Source organism: Episyrphus balteatus, chromosome 1 (assembly GCF_945859705.1).
Source record: "Episyrphus balteatus chromosome 1, idEpiBalt1.1, whole genome shotgun sequence".
NCBI classification, from domain to species: domain Eukaryota; kingdom Metazoa; phylum Arthropoda; class Insecta; order Diptera; family Syrphidae; genus Episyrphus; species Episyrphus balteatus.
Window position 1 is genome coordinate 79,335,860 of NC_079134.1, and position 20,628 is coordinate 79,356,487.

General features: G+C 34.6%; 1 protein-coding gene and 1 long non-coding RNA gene across 2 annotated transcripts; both read right to left on the reverse strand.

Annotated features, from left to right (window-relative positions):
* Positions 1-526: 526 nt before the first annotated feature.
* Positions 527-4,522, reverse strand: LOC129907116 (uncharacterized). The gene is made up of 2 exons (XM_055983187.1): positions 2,195-4,522; positions 527-592 (listed from the first exon to the last, which is right to left on the reverse strand). The coding sequence occupies exons 1-2, from the start codon at positions 4,520-4,522 to the stop codon at positions 527-529; spliced, it is 2,394 nt and encodes a 797-aa protein (XP_055839162.1).
* A 13,450-nt stretch (positions 4,523-17,972) lies between these two features.
* On the reverse strand, positions 17,973-18,345 carry LOC129905248 (uncharacterized). Its single transcript, XR_008770591.1, has 2 exons — positions 18,135-18,345; positions 17,973-18,073 (listed from the first exon to the last, which is right to left on the reverse strand). It is a non-coding gene; the product is annotated as an uncharacterized LOC129905248 (long non-coding RNA).
* Positions 18,346-20,628: the final 2,283 nt, after the last annotated feature.

Here is a 20,628-nt window from a genome sequence, read left to right on the forward strand (position 1 = left end):
TTGTAAGATCGGATACCATCTCCACATGTATTGCCTTTGTACTAAAACAAACGTACAGTGCGATGTATCCTTTACTTGTTTTGACACATCGTCCCTTGTTGAGGCGAATCTTGATTGGACCAGCGTAATCTACGCCGCAATGTAAGAATGGCCTGCTTGGATGGACGCGCTGCTCGGGAAGGCTTCCCGTAAGTTGTTGTTGTTTGATGCGTTTAAGTCGAAAGCAGTTGAGACATTTGTGTATATAACGACGATAATCCAGTACTTTTGCCTCATGATTGAAAGAAGTAGGGTTGGACCTGGGTGCAAATGTCGTTTGTGATACTGGTCTATCAATTTCGGAGTTATACTGTGTTGCTTTGGTAATATGATTGGGTGCTGGGCGTCATAATTGCACGATGAGTTGTGAAGTCGGCCACCAACCCTCAAGAGGCCATCACAATCGACAAACGGAAAAAGAGACGACAGTTTGCTGCTGCTTTGAACTGACTTCTTAGTTTTAAGGCACCTTAGTTCTTCGGAAAATTCAGCTTGTTGTACCCAACGAAGGCAAATGATTGTAGCAGCTTTCAGTTCGAGTGTCGAGAGAAAGCTGAAAGTAGGTAATGGTGTTTTAATATCAGTTTTTTTTAGAATCACCTTGAACTGCAGCATGCTTTTGAGGCGCAACCAGTACGCCACTGTGCGAATAATTTTCCCAAACGATGATGACATCGCCAGTATGACTTCACAGACTGAAGAATTTGACACGTTTGTGTGGAATGTTTGAATGTTGATTCGTTTTTCCTCAATTTTGGTTTGGTACGGAGATGATGGTTGTAGCGATGGCCAGTGTGATTTTGATTTCTTTAGCCATAAAGGACCTTGCCACCAGATTTCTAAAGATGTAAGAGTCTTTGGAGATACTCCTCTTGATGCACTGTCAGCAGGGTTATCTTGTGAGGAGACGTATCGCCACGAATTCGCATCGCAGATGTTTAATATTGTTGCCGTTCTGTTTGCGACAAATGTTGTCCACCGCCGCGGCTGCGAATTTAACCAACTCAAAACTATTTGAGAATCAGTCCAAGCTGTCATGCGTTGCAGATTATCATCGTTGAAGGCCTTTCGTATGGACTTGAATAGTTTAGCAAGTAAAAGAGCTCCACAGAGTTCAAGACGTGGAAGTGACTGCTGTTTAAGTGGAGCTACCTTAGTTTTGGCAGCGACAATTTTGACGAAAATGTTTCCTTGATGCTCGGTTCTGCAATAAACCACGGCTGAATATGCCAACTCAGAAGCGTCGCAGAATCCGTGAAACTCCCAATTTGTAACATTTCTGGTATGAATCCATCGGTCAACTTTAATGTTCTTAAAAAATTTGAATTCGTTTGTAAAAACACGCCACTTTTCAGCTAACCTTTCAGGCACGATATCATCCCAGTTTAACTTCGTCCCATCTGGTAGCTCTACCCAAAGCTGTTGGAAAAGAATTTTTAAGGTGATAGTTGCAGGTGACAGCAATCCGAGTGGGTCGAAGATTTTTGCGGACTCGGATAAGATTGTTCGCTTCGTAATTAAAAGTTTATCGGAGAGCGAAGCATGGAAACTGAAGTAATCGCCGTCGGGATTCCAATATAGACCCAAAAGTTTTGTGGGCTCGGAATCAAAATCTATACATTCCGATTCTCTTTTATCAGTGGGAACTTTGTTGATAAATTCCTTTGAACTGCTTTTCCACTTACGAAGTTCAAATCCCCTTTTTTTTTAAGATGCTCTCCAATAACTCTCTAATATTTGTTGCTTCCTCGGGACTGTCTGCCCCCGTTAGCAAATCATCCACATAGAAATGATTTTTAATTATGCTTGATATTGTTGGGTGAGTTGAACTGCAATCGTCAGCTATTTGATATAATGCACGAGTAGCAAGGAATGGATCTGAAGACGTGCCATATGTCACAGTTGTAAGCCAAAAATCTTGTATTTTTTTTGATGGATCATCTCTCCACACAATTCTTTGATAATTCCAGTCCTGAGAATTCATCTTAATTTGTCTGTACATCTTAGTCACATCTGCGCTTATTGGTACCATATATTGTCGAAAATTAATTAAAATTGAAAATAAATCTCTTTGAATTGTAGGGCCAACACCCAAGATATCATTCAATAACACACCAGACGATGTTTTACGTGAGGCGTTAAAAACAACTCTTACCTTCGTCGTTGTACTTGACGGTTTCACAACAGCGTGATGAGGTAAATAAAATCCCTTATTGTCAGCAATGTTGACTTCACTTGAAGGAATTTTTTGCATATGCCCCATAGCAATGTATTCATTCATAAAGTTGCGATATTGTTGATACAGTTCGGGATCGTTAGCCAGTCGACGCTCCATAGAAAGAAGACATGATACTGCTGTTCTTTTAGAATTTCCAAGATGTTCAGATGATTTTGTAAATGGCAAGCGCACAATTAAACGATCATCCAAGTTGAAGCAAAGGTGAGTTTTAAAATGAGTCTCACAATGCTTCTCTTCATCGGTCAAATAGTTGTTTGTTGCTGAAACAGTTTCTACTTCCCAAAATTTGGTTAGAGTTCTGTCGATGTCACAAATAATGGTTACTTGATACGACTTGGGATTATCATTTGATTGATTTTCACATTGATAGTGCGGACCAGCTACTACCCAGCCGAAAACCGTTTTCTGGAGAATGGGATCATTAGGTGAAAATTTAATCTGTCCATTCTCAAGAACTTGGAAAAAGTAATCGGCTCCTATGAGTATGTCGATATTTTGGCTCTTGTAAAAGAATGGATCAGCTAATTTGTGTTTGTGAATCCATGGCCATGCTTTCGTAGATATGTCAACCGAAGGCAATGGCGATGTAACTTTTTGAAGAACCAACGCTCTTAAGTTAATTATGCCGTTTAATGTATATAGTTTGAGTACGACTTCACCTTTGGTGACTGCAACTTCGATCGATGAGAGGCCACAAACAGAAGAACGATGATGTTTACGTTTGATACCCAGTAATTGTGCACATGACTCTGATACAAAAGATACCATCGAACCAGAATCCAACAGGGCTCTGTATGGTCTTGATTTGCCCTGTTCGTCTTGAACGTACACCAACGCCGCTGGTAGTACAGTTGGACAAGCTGATTGTGTGATGTGTGATGCTGAGTATGATTGAGTGGGAAATGGTTCTTGGTGCTCCTCCTGATGTTGTGCTTCTGTCAAGCTGTAGCTGGGTGTTGATCTTTCAGTAATGCTTGGGACATCAGTGTAATGCGTTCTAATTTGCTCATGCTGGTGAAGAGAAGAATGATGTTTATCATTGCAATAATGGCATCTATATGTTGAACTGCACGACGATGTCTGATGACCATCATGCATGCAATTGAAACAGAGCTTCGCACGAAGAACTAATTTTCGTCTCTCTGGGACAGGCAATGTTTTAAAGAGCTGGCATTTAAACAGTGGATGAGCACCGCTACACTTGGGGCACCGACCTGGTTGTGAACTTGAGCCAAACCTGTTAGTTGATTGTGTATATACTGCATATTGTTGTTGTTGACTGTTATTTGACTCAAAAAATGGATTATGTGCAGTGTAAGCTTCTAGTGCATCGCACCTTTCGTTGATAAATTGTATAAATTCGTCGAATGAGTGAAGTTTTTTTTCTGAAGCTTTGATAGCCCATAGCTGTCGGGTGTAATCGTCTGTTTTTTGAAGCAAGATGTATATCAACCATGGGTCACGTTTTTGTGCATCAGGTCCAACTGTACCCAATCCTCTTATCACTTCATCCGATGTGTCTGCAAGTCGCCTAAGCTGGGTTGCACTTGCAAAATTGAGTTGAGGTTGTTCGATGAAAGTTTTGATATAATTATTGATAATTTGTTTTTTCTTATCATACCTGTCAACAAGCTTTTCCCATGCAGTGTCATAGTTTTCTTCGGTGACGAGTATATGACGAATTTGATCCGCAGCATCTCCAATAAGCAATCCTTTTAAATATTGGAACTTTTGTATTTTGGACAGTCTCGAGTTTGTGTGAACTATGGATTTGTAAAGATCTTGGAACGAAGGCCAAGTGGCATATGACCCATTAAACTGGGGAATTGTCAGAGTTGGCATCCGGAGTTCACTTTGTGGACGTTCATGTAATGCACCAATTAAGTTCAGCTGTTGTGAGGCTAAAAGATTGAGGGTCTCATCAAGTGATACGTGTGGTTGTTGATGTTGAGAAATGTCATGTTGATTTGTATTTGCTGGGTTTATATGACGACGAAATGCAGCTTGGGCTGTGTAGAATATTTCTTCCACAATCTCTATGTTAGATGATTCATTTGGAAATGTTGCAATTTGATCATCGTATTCACAAAAATCACGGAATGAGTCTTTGAGGTTACTGAAGCGGCTTTCAATATCCACTGCATCGGAACCTTCAGCGAGTGTAGAAATATAATTTTTCAGTCTTGAAATTGTTCCTTGCGCTCTACCTCTTTTTTGTTTCAGCGTTGGTAAATCGGTCGTCATAATTATGAAAATTTTTGAATAAAATATTATTTTAAGATTTATATTAATTTATTGCAATTTTTTTTTTTTTTTTTTTGGTTTTTGGAGGTTAGCTCGCTTTCGTAAACTTGTGATTAGTAGGTTTTTTGTGACTTGGATGTGTGTTTGCGGTGTGTGAATGTGTTGATGAGTGAATGTGTGAATGTGTGAATGTGTGAAAGTGCTTTGGAATTAGGTGTGTGTTTGAAATTTGTTCTGATGCTATTGTGTGTTTCTGTATAATTTTATTGCAGGTATAAAAGTTGTGTGTGTGAATATTCTCATAGAAATGAGTTGTGTGACTTGAGTGTGTTGAAATATATTTTTTTTTGTTTGTTGATTGTGTGCGTGAATTGTTGGAATCTGATGTAGGTATTGTGTATGTTTGTATAGTTTAAGAATTTATTTGTGTTATATTATAAAAATTTTGCATAGATAATTTGCGAGTGTATTTTGTTACGGCTAAAACGATAACCGTACGTACATATGTATGCTGGTATATACGAACGATTTGAATTTATTTAATTTAATGTATGGCAGTGGACTATATTTTGCAAAGTAAAAAATAAATTTAACATTAATTGAAATATAAAATGCGAACACGATTGACATTGATTAAAGTTAAAATAGCTCGAAGGACCATGTTTTATCGTATGTGAGGTCACACAAGTTGAAATGAAACAAAACACATTTATTATTGGACGAGTATTTATTGACTGTTTTATGTGAAAGTTAAGAAGAGACTGAAACTATATTAGACTGACGTTGCCAGCATCACAAAACAAAGGTACTATATACAAATGTATCTCTTTAGTTACTCCCTTGTATGAAACTTTAGCCAAGATTTTGCCTACAATAGCTTGTTTCATTCCGTCAGCGGTTTTGATATTTTGGTTCAATTTGACATATTGAAGATTGTTTTTGGCAAGAAACTCCTCTCCTCCCTCTCCTAAGTAACTAATGCTAGCCCCGCTATCGAGTAAACCTAACATGGACTTACCGAAGATTTTTACGTTGGCGTAGGGTCTAGGATCTTCCGAACTACAAAAAGTTGTGGCTTCTATGGCTTTGATTTCGCGTTTCTTTTCCTTGAAAATCTGTCTGAGTTTAAGGACTTTCGCTGAAACTGGTGTTTTTGTTTCAGTTCCGAAAATTCTTTCCCTAACTTTATAATAGTTTTGCAGTCGTTCGTGCAAAGTTTTACGAGGTTCTATTGGTTTCTGAGGTTGAATTGGTTCTGTTTTTATATCCGGTTTCAAGATGGTAACCGGTTTTTCAGATTTTGTCAAGTTTTGAGTTTGAGAAAAATTATTGTTTATTGTTTGTCCTGGATTGTTTTTTGAGAGCAGTTTGCCTTGGACATGGGACTGCTCTTGGGATCGTTTTCCGAACAACGCGGGCAGTGAGACACTGTCGTATTATCTTGACCACAATTATAGCAAAACAGATGTTGTTGAGGCACGGGGCACTCAAGACGAGTATGTCCTATTCCTTTACAGTTGAAGCAAACAAGGAATGCTTCTACTGTTGGATCATTTGTTTCAAGATTATCGGAATATTCGACATCTAACTCAGACACGTTCCTCCGAGTTTGTAGAGGTTGTTGAAACTGAATTTTTGGCCTCTGCGAATTCACGTCATTACTTTTTTGGTGTTTCTCAATGTTTCTACAGACGTAGACCATCTCCGCCAAACTATGAGTAGAGAACGTAATTAAGAGTTCACCCATTCGAATCTTCGCATTCAGTTTCAACAACTCCACTAGCTCGTGGCCTTGTTTAGGAATTCGTAATCGGCTGTTTATTTCCAAGATGGCTGAATAGAAGTCGTCAAAGGACTCCGTGGGCTGTTGACGTCTGTCAAAAAGTTTTCTACACAGTTCAGAGTCGGTCTCCAAACTTCGAAACTGTTCTATTAAAGCAGATTTAAGGGTATTACAGTCAGCGTGTTCATTAGACCTTATGTACACCCAAAACCAACGTTCGGCAGACCCAGTTATAAAATATTGAAAGTTTTTATTTATTTGTTCCCAACTGAGATTATAACCCACCCTCGACCTATTAAGCCTAAACAGGAAATCATCCACGGTCATATTTTTACCATCGAATTTTGTTTCCCATTTGTGGTAGTGATGGAACCACTGTGGCAAGGATGTTGTAGGAGTAGCTGTAGGTGAAGTCATAGGAGCAGTAGTAGGACCAATTGTAGGAGCAGGATGAGAAGTACTTCCCAGCGTGTCACTTAACGAAAGGTTGTTTATTCGTCGCAAAAAGTCATCCGCGTTATAAGTTTGACCGGGATTCACACGGTTAGGATTCGGTGGATGCAAGGTTGATTCGTATTGCTGGTGTAAACCATGATTTTCGGTGTTTACAGGATGTGGATTCACGGGAGGAGGATTATAGCGTTGTGGAGTGGCCGTCGGTGTCAATGCCACTAGAGTTTGGCGCACTATGTTTTGCACCTGTTCCTGTAGATACACTCTACTGCGCTCAGCTTCCGCCCTCAAAAACTCCAAGTCCTGTGCTCGATTCAAACCAATAGCAGCAGTAACGACTTCCTCGATGTAATCACCCAACAGCTCATCTTCCTCGGACTCTGTGGTGTTGTATTGTGGAGGATTATTAGTGTTTATAGCTGCAGGATCATCCTGATTTGGAACTGTATTTCCATTTGTTCCGTTTTGAACCATTTGAGCCGACAACGAAGCAGCCCCTTCCTGTCCTGCCACACCTTGTTCCGGAATTTCCTTAGTTGGATTGTTACTGTCGGTGGACTGGTTTTGAGTTTGGTTTGATTCGTCGATGCTTTCAGCTAGTGCATTTGGATTACTCCGTAAACAACGACGCTTTCTGAATTCAACAAAGGATAATCTTCTACTACTCATTTCGAAATCTTTGTGGTAACAAAATCAACTAACCTTTTTATCAAAATTTACCGAATAAAAAAAAATCTTTGTATGTCTCTATATTACGTACTAAAAATCAAAAAGTTGTAGGTGAATAAAATTCAAAAAAAAATTTTTTTTTTTTTTTTGTAGAGATGAATTTCAAATAAAAATTAGAAACTTCACTTTAAAAAAAAACAATTGAAAATAAAAACAATCAACTAAATCTAGGCGAAATGAAAACAAAAAAATTCAAAGAAAGTAAAAAAAAATAAAAAATATCAACAAAAAAAATGTCTTAAAGAAAACTCCCGATCACCTAAGAAAATTTAATGTTTTATATTTTTTTTTTAGGTATTTCAATACCAAAGAAAAACTTACAATTCTAAACGCAAGAAACATAATACCCAAAAAAGTATAAAAAAAATATAAACAAAAAAAAAAATCGAAGAAAAAAAAATTTCAAAAATCAAAAAAAAATATATTGTAAAAATAAAATTACCAAAAAAATTAGAACTAAGGAATTTTTTCAATCAACTTCAAAAAAATATATGGTATGAAAACGAAATAAAAAAATTTTAAAAAATTTTGTATCAAAAACAAATTAAAACAAATAAAAAAATTTGGTATATAACAAAAAAAAAAGAAATAAAAAAAAACTACGTTTAAAAAAAGTGTATTTATCATAAAATTTAAGGGTGGATGTGACATGTTAAAAACTTTAAGAAAAGCAGCTACATCATGTCAGTGTTCCACTCTACCAGCGCACCTTATTCTTCATCAACTCACTCATTACTCAAATTAACAAAACACAAACAATTGCCATAAAAAAAATTACTTTTTAAATAAAAACAAGTTTGGTCTGGCTATTATAAATTATTTTAAAGATTTGAGGTAACTTTTAAGTACTTGCTACCAATATCTACAATACAAGACTCGAATACTTGGGTCAAGCACTGTATTGTTCCTCTAACTTAAAATCAAATTCTAAAAATTAACAACAAAAATCGAATGAAATCAATCCAAGATTCGGATTTGTTTTAGTCCTTGAAATAATTATGTTTAATTTTTTGTAGTTCACATGTGCCTTAGCTGAACGCAACAGTCTGAGCAGAGACTCTATCATCCACCCACTGGACGTCAGCTGACAGCATCTATGTATCAAAAAAAATTTTAAACTGAAAACCTAAAAAAACCAAGAATTAAAAAAAATCAAAAATAATTTTTTTTTTTTGTTTTTTTGGCATATCCTTTTTCATATCAAAAAGGACGAATTCGGGCCCCACGTTGGGCGCCACTTGTAACGGAACCTATGGTGTTCGAATAAGCACTCATCTTAATAAGGATAAAATTTCGAATCTCCCAAAAAGGGGAGGTACTATAACTCTTAAAATAGCAATACCCAAGTACAATTAATTATCACTATTAAAATTTTGTGTACTTATTTACCTTCACTTCTTATGCCACCATTATGACCCATAGGCTACAGGATCCTATAGGCCAATCCTGGCAGCTGAAGTGAAGGGTGTCCTGGTTACTACGGCTCGGCATGCTTGCTTGAAGCCAAGGCTTAACTCGTCGAAATGGGTGGATTCTTGCCATAGTAACCGAGAACGTTTGTTACGTTTAATATCATGCCGAATTAGTGTGAGATGATAACGAAATAAAAAAAGAATTTTGGTTCGAATTAATAAAAAAAAAACTAATCGAACCGACGTCGTATATACAGTGTGTGTGTATCAATGACTTTTGAATTATATTCGAATTAACGACGATTTGTTATCTTTGCCAATTTTTAGCCTGATTTTATGCAAATCAATTTCAATAGAGAAAAAAAAATCTGTTCTCCAAAAATAAAAAATGTTAGCCTCAAAGTATGCTTTAAAATAAAATTTATATGAAAAAGCTTTTTATTTTCGGATATAAAGTTCAGGTTGATGTATGTATATGATAAGCAATTTTCGATTTCGATCATCAAATTCATTCAAATATATTCTAATAAGAATTGACTTACCGAGCTTTACTGCTTACTTGACTTTTATTTATGTAGATGGCGTTCGCCGTCGAGGAGGTGCACCGCTTCGATGGGATTGATGATTTTATGTTTTTTTTTGTATGCTTTGCTCGTATATTTTGTAGTTTGTTGGTTTGTTATATCTTAATAAAATTACCTATTAAAATAGAATTAGATTTGAAATAAAATTCGATAAATTTTAATTTAGATATTTAAGTTTTATAATTAGTTTGTAAGTTTTAGCTTAGTTATTTAAGTTTTATTCTAGTTTGTAGATTTTAATTTAGATATTTAAGTTTTAAAGCTAGTATGTAAGTTTTCGTTTCCTAGATTGTAGTTTATAATATTTAGTTAAATTTTTAATTTAGATAAATAAGTTTCAAGTTTTAAACTAGTTGAATTGATTGATTTTATAGAATTCTAGTTTTGATTTTATGTATATTACTAGACTATGTATTTTTTTTTATAAAAAATTTGTTTTCGAATAAGTGTAGGTACTTAGCTTTTAAGATTTTTTGTTCTGTGGTGTTTTGTAGCTAGTAATTTCTATGTTGTTGTGTTGTTTTAAAGATGAAAACTTGTTGTTTGACTTTTTCGTAGATGTTTGGTGAATTGGAGGTTGGATTTAAGGGTTGATTTATGTGTTGTTGTATGGACTCGTTGTTGTAGGGCTTCGCTGCATGAGGCAAATATTGTCGTGCACTTATGCTTTCGCACGTTGTAGGAAGCTGCTTTAGGCAGTCGCTGTTGTGCGCTTTTGCTGTGGTACAATGCGGGGTGCTTTAGGCTGCTGCTAGTTGTTGGGTCGTTGGGTTTTGCTGCTTTTTCGTTGGTCGTAACGAAGTCGATTTCGTGCTGACTTTGGCGTGATGGATGATTACGGCTGGTTTTTTTTTTGAGCCACATATGTTTATGGCCTTTATTCTTATTTTAAATTTTGTTTTGTATCGTTGGTTTCTGGGTTTCGTTTAAATTCGAAACCTGGATGGTTTTTAAAAAAAAATTGATATAATATAAATGAACTATCTACAACCATATAGTAGGTATGTATATTAGGGTGGGTCAAAAAAATCGAAATTCTTTTTTTTGAATTGGTACTCCGAAAAATCGATTGCTAGACCCCTCTAGAATATACACACCAAATATGAGCTCTTTATATTAATGGGAAGGTCCTCCGCTTTGCAATTTTCCATTTTTACATGAAGCTTCTACTAAAAATAAATAATTTTTTTATTAATTGACTTTTTAGCAAATTTCTTTTCATATTCTTGTAGGAAATTGAACGCTCTACAAAAAAGGCCTTAGACACTTTTTTCGTTTATCTAACCGTTGAATAGATATTTAAGGTCCAAAAATCGAGAAAATCTTTAAAAATTCGTTTTTTGTTCTTAATTTTGTAACAAATTGAAAATTTATAATGATCAAACGCGCAAGACATATTCTTGTTGGAAATTGATTGCTCCACAAAAAAGGTCTTATTATTTTTTTTCATTAATCTAACCATTCTAAAGATATTCGAGGTCAAAGTTAAAAAAAAATATAAAAGCATTTTATATTTTTAAAAAATTTCTAATTCACTGAAACTTCATTTTTTTTTCAAATTAGCAAGATATATTCTTGTAGGGGCTTAAACGTTCTACAAAAAATTCCTTGGAATGAAATTGATTGCTTTAACCGTTTAGAAGATATTCGTATCCAAACCAATGCTCACTGATTTCAATAGTTTTCTTATGACCCGTATGCATTGCGATTGCATTGGATGGTTTCGAATTGTTAGCATAAATTTAACCAAGATATTGGTTTTATGGCTTCGATGAATTTTCCTATATTCTATACGTAATCAGATCTACGATGTAAATTCACAGATTTTATTTTTTTTTGTTTTCTCACTATCATAGTTTAAAAATTTAGGATTAATTGTTTGAATTTTTTTTTTTTTTTTTAAACTTTATTTTTAAATTTATACAAAGACCGGGATCGAACAATTAGCCGCACTAAACTTCAGAAACCAACTGATGATTTTTGTGATCTATGATCTATCTATGTGCTAGTACTTGTACTTGTACCTGTGCTAGTACTTGTACTTGTACCTGTACCCTTGTACATGTACTCGTACGTATAATGTACTAAAAACATAGGAGTGGATCCGGTCATCTTTATATCCCAATTAAAAATGTAATTTTGACTATATCATGCAATAATATTTAGAATTTTTGCTATTTTTAGGATTGAAATTTTTTGATTTTTAGTAAAAATCTAAGAATTTAGCCAAACAAACAAAAATCAGGCCATCACTCATACTACTGCCTTTCTTTGTATCAGTAATCCTTTTTTTTTCTTTTTAATTATTTTTCTTTAATTTATCTTACATTAATTTAGAACCTATGGTTCTACAGATAAAATTAAACCACTATCAAGCTTACTACAACTCTCCGATAGCTCAATGGTTCTGTGAACCGACCCACATCATCACTCAACTATCGCCGGTTCAATACCCACCCTAACCTTAATTTTATTTTTTTTTTTTTTTATAATTTACTTATTTTATTATTTTTATATTTTTTTTTATTGATTATTTTTTTATTTATTATTTAGTTTTACCCAATTATTTTTAAATTTTCAATAACCGATCATTGTGAATTTTCCACAATATCGTTATTTCCTATGAAATCGAAAGGTAAGTATCATTTTGTATGTACCCACCACACGATTGGAACACAAATAATTATATACAGATATCTCATCTTCATAGAAAAAAGTGACATATGAAACTGAAAATCACCACTTTGAAGAGCTTTTAAAAAAGCTCTTTTCAATACAAAATTTGAGAAATTTTAAAATGCTTTTGTTTCTCTTTGGAATTTTGATTATTTATGCTCTGATTCTCTTTTACGTCGTCTTTGAGAGTGAGTATCATGTGTTTTCACGGCTCTGCCTCAGACAGAGCGAGAAGATCTTTTTGTATGGATAGAAAAGAAAAAAAAATCATGGGCATAACGGTCTTGACTCTTGAGTTGGAATCGTTATTTTTCTGTATCTCTGAAATTTGTTCTTGTATTCTTGTTGTGTTTTTGCATTGCAAAATCGCGCTTTAACTGTTTCTTTTTTAAGGCGGGATTTTTGGAAGAAAAATAGAGCTGTGTGTGTGCAGATGGATTGTGGACGTATTTAAAAATAAAAACCTGAGCAATAAATGCATTTTTTTCTCTAATATTTTTTTTATAAGCTAGGTTCAGGTCGAGATGAGGAATAAAAATATGAGGTGATCTGTGGTGTTGCAATATTGTTTGTCAATTAAAAAAATGGAAAGGCAAACAGAAAATCCTCGTATTTGAAGTATAAGAGCACAAAGTAAAATAGTACTCAGATACGATTACAACTCAAAACCGTTGTGCACATATGTGTTTTTTTTTTCTGTCCATAGAAGTAGACCTTGTAGCTCGAGTATCGAGTCGTCCTGGCGCACGTTTTTGTTTCTTTCTATCAAAAGAATATACGGTTGACGCTGGTCAGTCTGCCTCAATGAGAACGATTCATTAAAAAACAACACAAAAAAAAAGCGTGTGTGTACACATGTACACGCGATTGAAGTTATACTTCTGTCTCACAGAAATTCACTAAGGCTCAGACCATAATTGATTTACTGATTTACTTTGATATTTCTTGTTAAAAAGTAGATGTTTGGTCCCGACGCGTCGTAAAAGAAATATAACTTCAAAAAGGCAAAATCCACAAGATCATATCCCTGCACTTTCAAATATGGCAATGTTATACCACCCTTAGCTTAATGGTAGGAAATAAAATAAGGATGATGTAAAAAAATGTCTTATTAGTTTATTACATAATTTCTAAAGAAGCAAATGTCGGTGGTTTTTCGTTTTGTGGAAAATTAATTATTAAATTATAAAAATTGAATAATAAATGTGATCGATAAGTGTGCCCATGATTATGAAAGTGGACTAAGTCACTTTTTGCATTGTTTAAAGAAAAACTTACATAATAATTTTCTTATAACGATTTAATTATGTTTCTTTTATAAAATCACTAGAGGAGCAATAAAGAAGTTTATTTACTGCAATTTTGCTTTCAAATAAACTTTACCCCTTAAATAATAATTATTTTAAGACTAGATTTGAGACCATTTTTGAAAGTGACTTAGTCCACTTTCATAATTAAGGGCACAAGTGTTGAAGTGAAAAATATTATGTATTTAAAGTGTTAAAATGTTTTTTTTTTTTGTGTGTGAACATTGTTAAATGTTGTGTTCCATTGGCTATGTTGTTGTTTTTCATTATTTGTTTTCAGAAACATTCAGGCTTGCCATGTGAATTAGTGCTGATTAAATTGCGTTTGTGTGAATCTTGAAAAAAATTCGGGCTTTATACTTTATTTGTAAAATTTAAAAATTCGTAGGTATTCCATTTCAAGACAGACTTTGTATTTTTTGTTCAATATTCACACAACAACAATTAAACCAGCACTGATTCCCATGGCAAGCCTGAATGGTTCTGAAAACAAATAATGAAAAACAAAATAAAAAAGCCAATGGAAACAACATTTTACAATGTTGACACACACAAAAAAAAACATTTTAATAATATTTTTCACTAGCACAACACTTATCATTCAGTTTTATTATTTAATTGTTATTATCTAAAACTAACTTTCCACAAAACGAAAAACCAGCGACATTTTTTTTTTATTTTGTGCGATAAATAATGCCCTCTCCCTTCCAAAAAATTTAAACTTCTACAGGTACAGGCTAAATGAAAAAAAAAAGAAGTGTGATGTGTGAAAGACAAATTTGAGTGAAGTTGGTGGAGGTTGAATGATTGAATGATGGAATTTGAACGAATGGAACATGAAACAGCTTGAATTGAATCCCAACATGCAAGGTGCAAACACAATGCCCTTGAGGCGATTTCACTTTGCATTTTCTTTTTCGATACTTTTTTTACGTAGTTGAGCTTAGTTTAAACGTAGTTCAACAAATATATAAATCAGGTTTGAAATATATCAAAAAGTAGGAATATTATATATTCCTGTGTATGTGTATTTTGTCTTCAAAAAGTGTAGTTAATCGAAAGAAAACAACAACAAATACAATAAAAAATAAAGAAACTATTTTGGTATAATTGTGTTCAAAATTGTTGCAAATAAAAACAAAATAAAGAAATTGGCACTCGAATTTCGAAGGCTGGGTCGGCTTGTACATACAAATGCACAAGCACATACATAAATCTTGAAAAACTCACTTTTCTCACTTTTCTTCGGAGATTTCTGAGACGAACATTTTTTGGATTCATTTCTCAGTTTTCTTTCCCTTTCTTTGAATTGTTTCCTTATTGTTTTGACGTTTGTTTTTAGGTGGTGTGCAGTTATAAAAGTGTTAAAAACATGAAAAAATTGAAGAAAATGTTATTATTTGGCGCATGATTCACGAAATACTTTATTTTGAAATAATTTTTATCACAAATGAGTGTTTAAACAAACTTTGCATTTTTGTGAAGTTTGAGTTGAAGTGTTGGATTAGAAAAATATTGGATTCATTCTAGAAACTTGTCTCACAAAATTATTTTGTTTCAAAATGACATTTAGCCCTCAGAGATTTTTTCTTGGTGGGACGCGCCTATTCTATAAATATTTATACAATTTACAAACTTCCACCAACACCAAGCGTGAATTATATTTTTGTGTTTACATTCACTAACAATTTTTTTTTTTCCATCATCAATAAATAGTCAAAAATATTGAGTTTCCCTAAACACACTAATACTGTTGTATTTGCTTTCCTGATTTTCTTTCTTCATTTTCAGTTTTTGATTATTATTTTTATCAAAAAAAAAAAAAAAAAAAAATACGGTATCGGTACGGGTATTTATATGAAAAAAATTCCACATCTGAACGTTGATGTGTCACTTTGGAATTCTTTTCATACAATTACCCGTACCGCTACCGCTTGTACCCTCCGGTCTCCGGTTTGGCGAAGCCTTTAAATCCTTCTGCAAAAAAATTATCCTCTGAACATAAAAACTTAACCGGGTCCCAGAGCAGGGTAACTTTTTAACAGCAGAATTTTTTTCATTAACCTTAATAATGTCAAATAAATTAGCCTCGGCTAAATATTTAACCCAATCGCAGTGTGTAATAAACACTACATAGAAATTATTTCAAATGCGTTTACAGCTTAATCATTGAAACATCAAGATGTTCTTACCACGCACCCTTTGTTTCATATTCCATATTAGTCCATGGGGCCTTTTGCATCTAGAGGGCGCACCTAGTTAGATAATCCCTTTGACAGTTCTTGTCAAAAAGAAAATTTTTGGTCCAACGACACATAAGAAGTATAACTTCAAAAACTTACTCAGTAGTTCACCCTTCCAGCAAGAAAACGGAGTCCAGAAAAGACAGTCCGACCTCCGACCGAGAAAAGCGGGGTTGCACTCACACACTTGCAACTTTTTGTGTATGAACACAAAGTCTAAGAGAATCGTGTTGAAAACTGAGAAAAGGAAAAAAAAGTAGACAGACATAGCCAACAAGAGCAAAAGCGTCATTTTGTTATTTTTTGTTGAAGTGTTTAGTCGCGTCGCGTCGTGTCTCGTGTCGTTGTTAATAAAATATAAGTGTAATTATAAACAATTATATCAAACTATTAACAATATGGAAACAAAAAAAGGTATGTTGTATATATCGCTCAAAGTGTTTGGATTAAAATGATGTGTTTCTGTTTGTGTTGTAGATGTAATCTCTAATGATGAAGAAAAAGGCAGAAGGTGAAACATGCGATTGGGCATCTAAAGAAACACCAACAACAGCAGCAACAACAAATAAAATAAAATGAAAAAAATGTATTCTATTTTATATTGTATATATTGTGAAAATTTCGTTTGCCAAAATTAAATAAAAAAAAAAACAGTTTCAGTGAAAAAAAAATCTAGTTCTTTTTTTGGTCGCAAATGCGAAACGTCATCCCTTTTTTATTCCTCTTTCTGGTAGGTTTTCGCTGCTCCGACTCAGGTCCGCCTTCGGCTCCGTTTTCTGGGAATGGAGATTTTCACCACACCAATACATACCCCTCAAGCAAGAAAACTGAGTTCAACAAAGAAACTCCGACCTCAGACCGCGAAAATCGGGCTTGCACTCACCCACTTGCAACTTTTTGTGTATGAACACAAAGTCGAACGAGAATCGTGGTGAAAAATGAGAAAACGAAAAGAAAGACAAGGCCAACAAGAGCCAAAGCGTCATTTTGTTATTTTTTGTTGAAGTGTTTGGTCGCGTCGTGTCTCGGGTCGTTGTTTGTATAATGTTAGTTTATTAATTATAAACAATTTTATTAAATTATAAACAATATGGAAAACAAAAAAGGTATGTTTTATATATCGCTCAAAGTGTTTGGGTTAAAATGTTGTTTCTTCTTGTGTTGTAGATGTAATCTCTAATGATGAAGAAAAATCTAGAAGGTGAAACATGCGATTAGGTATCTAAAAAAACACCAACAACAGCAGCAGCATCAAATGAAATAAAATGAAAAAAAATGTATTGTACTTTATATTGTATTTATTGTGAAAATTTCGTTTGCCAAAATAAAATAAAAAATAAAACATTTTCAGTGAAAAAAAAAATAAATCGTCCCTTTCTTATTCCTCTTTCTGGTAGGTTTTCGCTGCTCCGGCTCAGGTCCGCCTTCGGCTCCGTTTTCTCGGAATGGAGATTTTCACCACACCAATACATATGCAATCGACTTCGCAGTGATTATAATTTCCATACTAATTTGAGCCGCCTTCGGACCAGTTTCTGATCCGAAGTCGGACTCAGCTCCGCCTCAGGCGGAGTGGATTCGGACCGAGGTCGGACCTGTTTGCTTGAAGGGTATGCAATCGACTTCGCGGTGATTATAATTTCCATACTAATTTGAGCCGCCTTCGGACCAGTTTCTGATCCAAAGTCGGACTCAGCTCCGCCTCAGGCGGAGCGGATTCGAACCGAGGTCGGACCTGTTTGCTTGAAGGGTAGGTACTGCGCCATCCAAGGAAACAAAAACAAAACTAAATTGCAAAAATAAAAAAACAAACAAACAAAAACAAAAAACCAACCCAAATATGTATGTAGATACAAGTACATATTCCTTATTCTTTCTTTCTCTTCTAATAGATCTTCCCTTCAAGCAAACAGGTCCGACCACGGTCCGAATCCGCTCCGCCTGAGGCGGAGCTGAGTCCGACTTCGGATCAGAAACTGGTCCGAAGGCGGCTCAAATTAGTATGGAAATTATAATCACCGCGAAGTCGATTGCATATGTATTGGTGTGGTGAAAATCTCCATTCCGAGAAAACGGAGCCGAAGGCGGACCTGAGCCGGAGCAGCGAAAACCTACCAGAAAGAGGAATAAGAAAGGGATGACATTTCGCATTTGCGACCAAAAAAAGAACAAGATTTATTTTTTTTTTCACTGAAACTGTTTTATTTTTTATTTTATTTTGGCAAACGAAATTTTCACAATAAATACAATATAAAATACAATACATTTTTTTTCATTTGATGCTGCTGCTGTTGTTGGTGTTTTTTTAGATACCCAATCGCATGTTTCACCTTCTAGATTTTTCTTCATCATTAGAGATTACATCTACAACACAAGAAGAAACAACATTTTAACCCAAACACTTTGAGCGATATATAAAACATACCTTTTTTTGTTTTCCATATTGTTTATAATTTAATAAAATTGTTTATAATTAATAAACTAACATTATACAAACAACGACACGAGACACGACGCGACCAAACACTTCAACAAAAAATAACAAAATGACGCTTTGGCTCTTGTTGGCCTTGTCTTTCTTTTCCTTTTCTCATTTTTCACCACTATTCTCGTTCGACTTTGTGTTCATACACAAAAAGTTGCAAGTTTGTGAGTGCAAGCCCGATTTTCGCGGTCTGAGGTCGGAGTTTCTTTGTTGAACTCAGTTTTCTTGCTTGAAGGGTAATGACAAAACCCTTCAAGCAAGAAAACGGAGTCCAGAAAAAATAGTCCGACCTCCGACCGAGAAAAGCGGGGTTGCACTCACACACTTGCAACTTTTTGTGTATGAACACAAAGTCTAAGAGCATCGTGGTGAAAACTGAGAAAAGGAAAAAAAAGTAGACCGACATATCCAACAAGAGCAAAAGTGTCATTTTGTTATTTTTTGTTGAAGTGTTTAGTCGCGTCGTGTCTCGTATCGTTGTTAAAAAAATAAAAGTATAATTATAAACAATTATATCAAACTATTAACAATATGGAAACAAAAAAAGGTATGTTGTATATATAGCTCAAAGTGTTTGGATTAAAGTGATGTGTTTCTGTTTGTGTTGTAGATGTAATCTCTAATGATAAAGAAAAAGGCAGAAGGTGAAACATGCGATTGGGCATCTAAAGAAACACCAACAACAGCAGCAACAACAAAAAAAATAAAATGAAAAAAATGTATTGTATTTTATATTGTATATATTGTGAAAATTTCGTTTGCCAAAATTAAATAAAAAAAAAAACAGTTTCAGTGAAAAAAAAAAATAAATCTTGTTCTGTTTTTGTCGCAAATGCGATACGTCATCCCTTTTTTATTCCTCTTTCTGGTAGGTTTTCGCTGCTCCGACTCAGGTCCGCCTTCGGCTCCGTTTTCTCGGAATGGAGATTTTCACCACACCAATACATATGCAATCGACTTCGCGGTGATTATAATTTCCATACTAATTTGAGCCGCCTTCGGACCAGTTTCTGATCCGAAGTCGGACTCAGCTCCGCCTCAGGCGGAGCGGATTCGGACCGTGGTCGGACCTGTTTGCTTGAAGGGAATTCCCTTAAGATCTATTAGAAGAGAAAGAAAGAATAAGGAATATGTACTTGTATCTACATACATATTTGGGTTGGTTTTTTGTTTTTGTTTGTTTGTTTTTTTATTTTTGCAATTTAGTTTTGTTTTTGTTTCCTTGGATGGCGCGATTGAGTAATTGTGTGTAGGTATGCAAAACGATTGTGAATGCATTTTAAGAAAGTAGGTAGGTACCTAGTACTACCTACCTGATCAATGAATGAAATTTTGTTCTTTAATATTTTTTCATAGGATAGGTTAGGGTTAGGAATATACAAATGAGATCTGGTTTTGGGATATTTTTTGGAAGTCAAGGAAAAAAGAATGCATGCACAGTTTTATTTGTTTGCGCATTGATTTGGTTTGTATTTTTTTTGTCTTGTTGAACTGGGGTATGAAATCATGAGTATCTAATTAGGTAGGTGAAACAAGTCGGACTGGGGCAAAAGGGCCCGGGTGGCAAAATGAAAAAGGGGCACCGCTGCATACAAAAAAAAATTACAATACTACAAACATTTCTCGACGAAGAAAAGAGATATTTAAGAGATTTAACGGATTTATAAAGACAAGATTTAGTTCTTTTAGAAGCCGTTACAAATTTATTTATAACAAATAAACAAATGCTAGGAAATAACCTCGAAAACTGATAAAAAGCGGCATTTTCGATATTCTAACGGGATTATCTCAAAAACGTGATGTGACTTCGGATTCGAGCTCAGCACCCAAAAAACCTATAGAAAAGTATATCTTGGTGTCTGTAACAAAAACCTTGTTGACCAGTGTTATCTATATATCAAGAACAGCGGAAACGGGGAACATGCACATGGCTGGTTTGTTTTTGATCCATATTGCAGAACCAAATTAAATACCTTACTACCTACTAAATTGGAAAAAAAAAGGAAATAAATTCCTAGTTTATTTAGTTCTTTTATTTTTCATGTCTTGTAGATAAACTAAAGGAATTACACATTCTAATTTTGTTGTTGTTTCGTTTGTGTAGAGTTAAGAAAATTACTAATTTAAGCGTAGTACGCAGATCGCGCTAAAATTTATCTTTCATACAAATTTCCTCCAAAGATAAATTTTAGCGAGGATTTTTAGCCAGGTAGTACGCAGTTCACGCGCTAAATTCGAATTCTCATCTACTACTTTTGCAAAAAGTCTCCACTCAATTAAGCTCGCGAAATAATGCTCAGCGCATTTTTTCACAGATAAATTTTGACATTTTTGTGGTTGTTGTTGTTGCTGCGAGGAGTAAGAGGCAAAAAAACCTTGGAATATATAAAAGAAGAGGAATAAAACAAAATGAGAGCGTAAAAAGGTATTCTTC

Excerpts from the sequence above, each read along its gene's own strand:
- LOC129907116 (XM_055983187.1), bottom strand. The coding sequence starts at position 4,522 with ATGACGACCGATTTACCAACGCTGAAACAAAAAAGAGGTAGAGCGCAA. Across the intron at positions 593-2,194 it reads CGTCAAGTACAACGACGAAG|CTTTCTCTCGACACTCGAAC; the intron begins GTAAGAGTTGTT and ends ACCTACTTTCAG.